The sequence below is a fragment of the Suricata suricatta genome, chromosome 17, assembly GCF_006229205.1.
Source record: "Suricata suricatta isolate VVHF042 chromosome 17, meerkat_22Aug2017_6uvM2_HiC, whole genome shotgun sequence".
NCBI classification, from domain to species: domain Eukaryota; kingdom Metazoa; phylum Chordata; class Mammalia; order Carnivora; family Herpestidae; genus Suricata; species Suricata suricatta.
Genome location: NC_043716.1, coordinates 38535778 through 38536870, shown reverse-complemented (window position 1 = coordinate 38536870; position 1093 = coordinate 38535778). Strand labels below are relative to the sequence as shown.

Here is a 1093-nt window from a genome sequence, read left to right as displayed (position 1 = left end):
TTAGGGATCCACACACCACCTTGGCACCTTGGCACTTTGAAGTCCCTCTGCCTGAGGTCTGCGAAACCAACGCCCCCCAGCCCCTTTAGGGATGTCACCACCTCTCTGCACCAATGCCCAGCACCACGGACACTCAGGACTGTAGCCTGTCTTTCTCACAAACTGAAGCCTCCCCGGGCAGGGATAACACCTTACTTCCATCCACCTCCCAAGAACTTCCTGGGTGCTCCATACATGTGTATGGGATGAATACTTACACAACAGGAGGCTTTAGGAGTTCTGGGAAGCAGGGCCCTGTGGGTGAGAGCGTGCAGCCCACAGGGGTCTGCAGGGGGAGGGGAATACCTGCTATGGCTGGGTAGAAGTCCTTGAAATCCACCTGTTCGTGGGCCCCCTCGCAGCCGGCCAGGCACCGGGCAAAGACCGCCAGGTACTCGGCCAAGGCCCGCTCCATGTCCTCCGTGCTGCCGCGGAAATCCCCGCTGTTGTAGAGCTTCACAGCCCTGAGGAACACCGCCTGCAGGGGTGCGTCGTAGGGGTCAAGGAGACTCCCAACACCTCCCCTCCAGTACAAGCCCCGCGGCGGGGGCGCGGGCGGACTCAGCCAGGAGCTTCAGGGCCAGCCCTACCCCTCCACCCCACCTCGTAGGGCTGCGCCTCCAAGTCCGTGAGGGGCTCCTCGCCGGCATCTAGCAGCCCCCGGTAGTAGCTGAGATACTTGGCGGTCAGCTCGTGCTTCGGGTTCCTCTGGAGGAAGGTGTAGGCCGCGGCCGCCGCCTTCTCCAGCCGGTTAGCCTGTGGGGCAGGGGCACCGAGGGTCGGAAGGGCCAGAGATCGAAGCCCTGAGGTGCACGGGAGGGCTTGGTGGTCCTCGGTTGTGCGATCAATGCTGCTCCGCCACCGGACGGAACCCGACGCCGGCTTCGAACGTACGAGCCCCAGCCGCGTCCAGGGGACTAGACGGGGCGGTGGCGCCAGGGGCGAGGGGCACCCGGCCTAAGGAGGCAGGGTGGGGCGGGGGCTCCAGAACTGAGGGCGCCAGGGAGTGAGGATGAGGCGGGGCAGGGGGCGCCGGGGTGGGGCGGGAGTGGGG

The 1093-nt window shown here is 65.5% G+C and overlaps 1 protein-coding gene across 1 annotated transcript in view; it reads right to left on the bottom strand.

Annotated features, from left to right (window-relative positions):
- Positions 1-13: 13 nt before the first annotated feature.
- The window catches only part of LOC115281626 (endoplasmic reticulum protein SC65-like), a 1405-nt gene continuing 325 nt past the window's right edge, over positions 14-1093 (bottom strand). The window contains exons 2-3 of the mRNA XM_029927042.1: positions 643-795; positions 14-517 (exon numbers count right to left, since the gene is read on the bottom strand). Of these exons, the coding sequence (XP_029782902.1) occupies positions 254-517; positions 643-795 (417 nt within the window). The 3' untranslated portion in view covers positions 14-253. The remainder of the gene's footprint in view (positions 518-642; positions 796-1093) is intronic.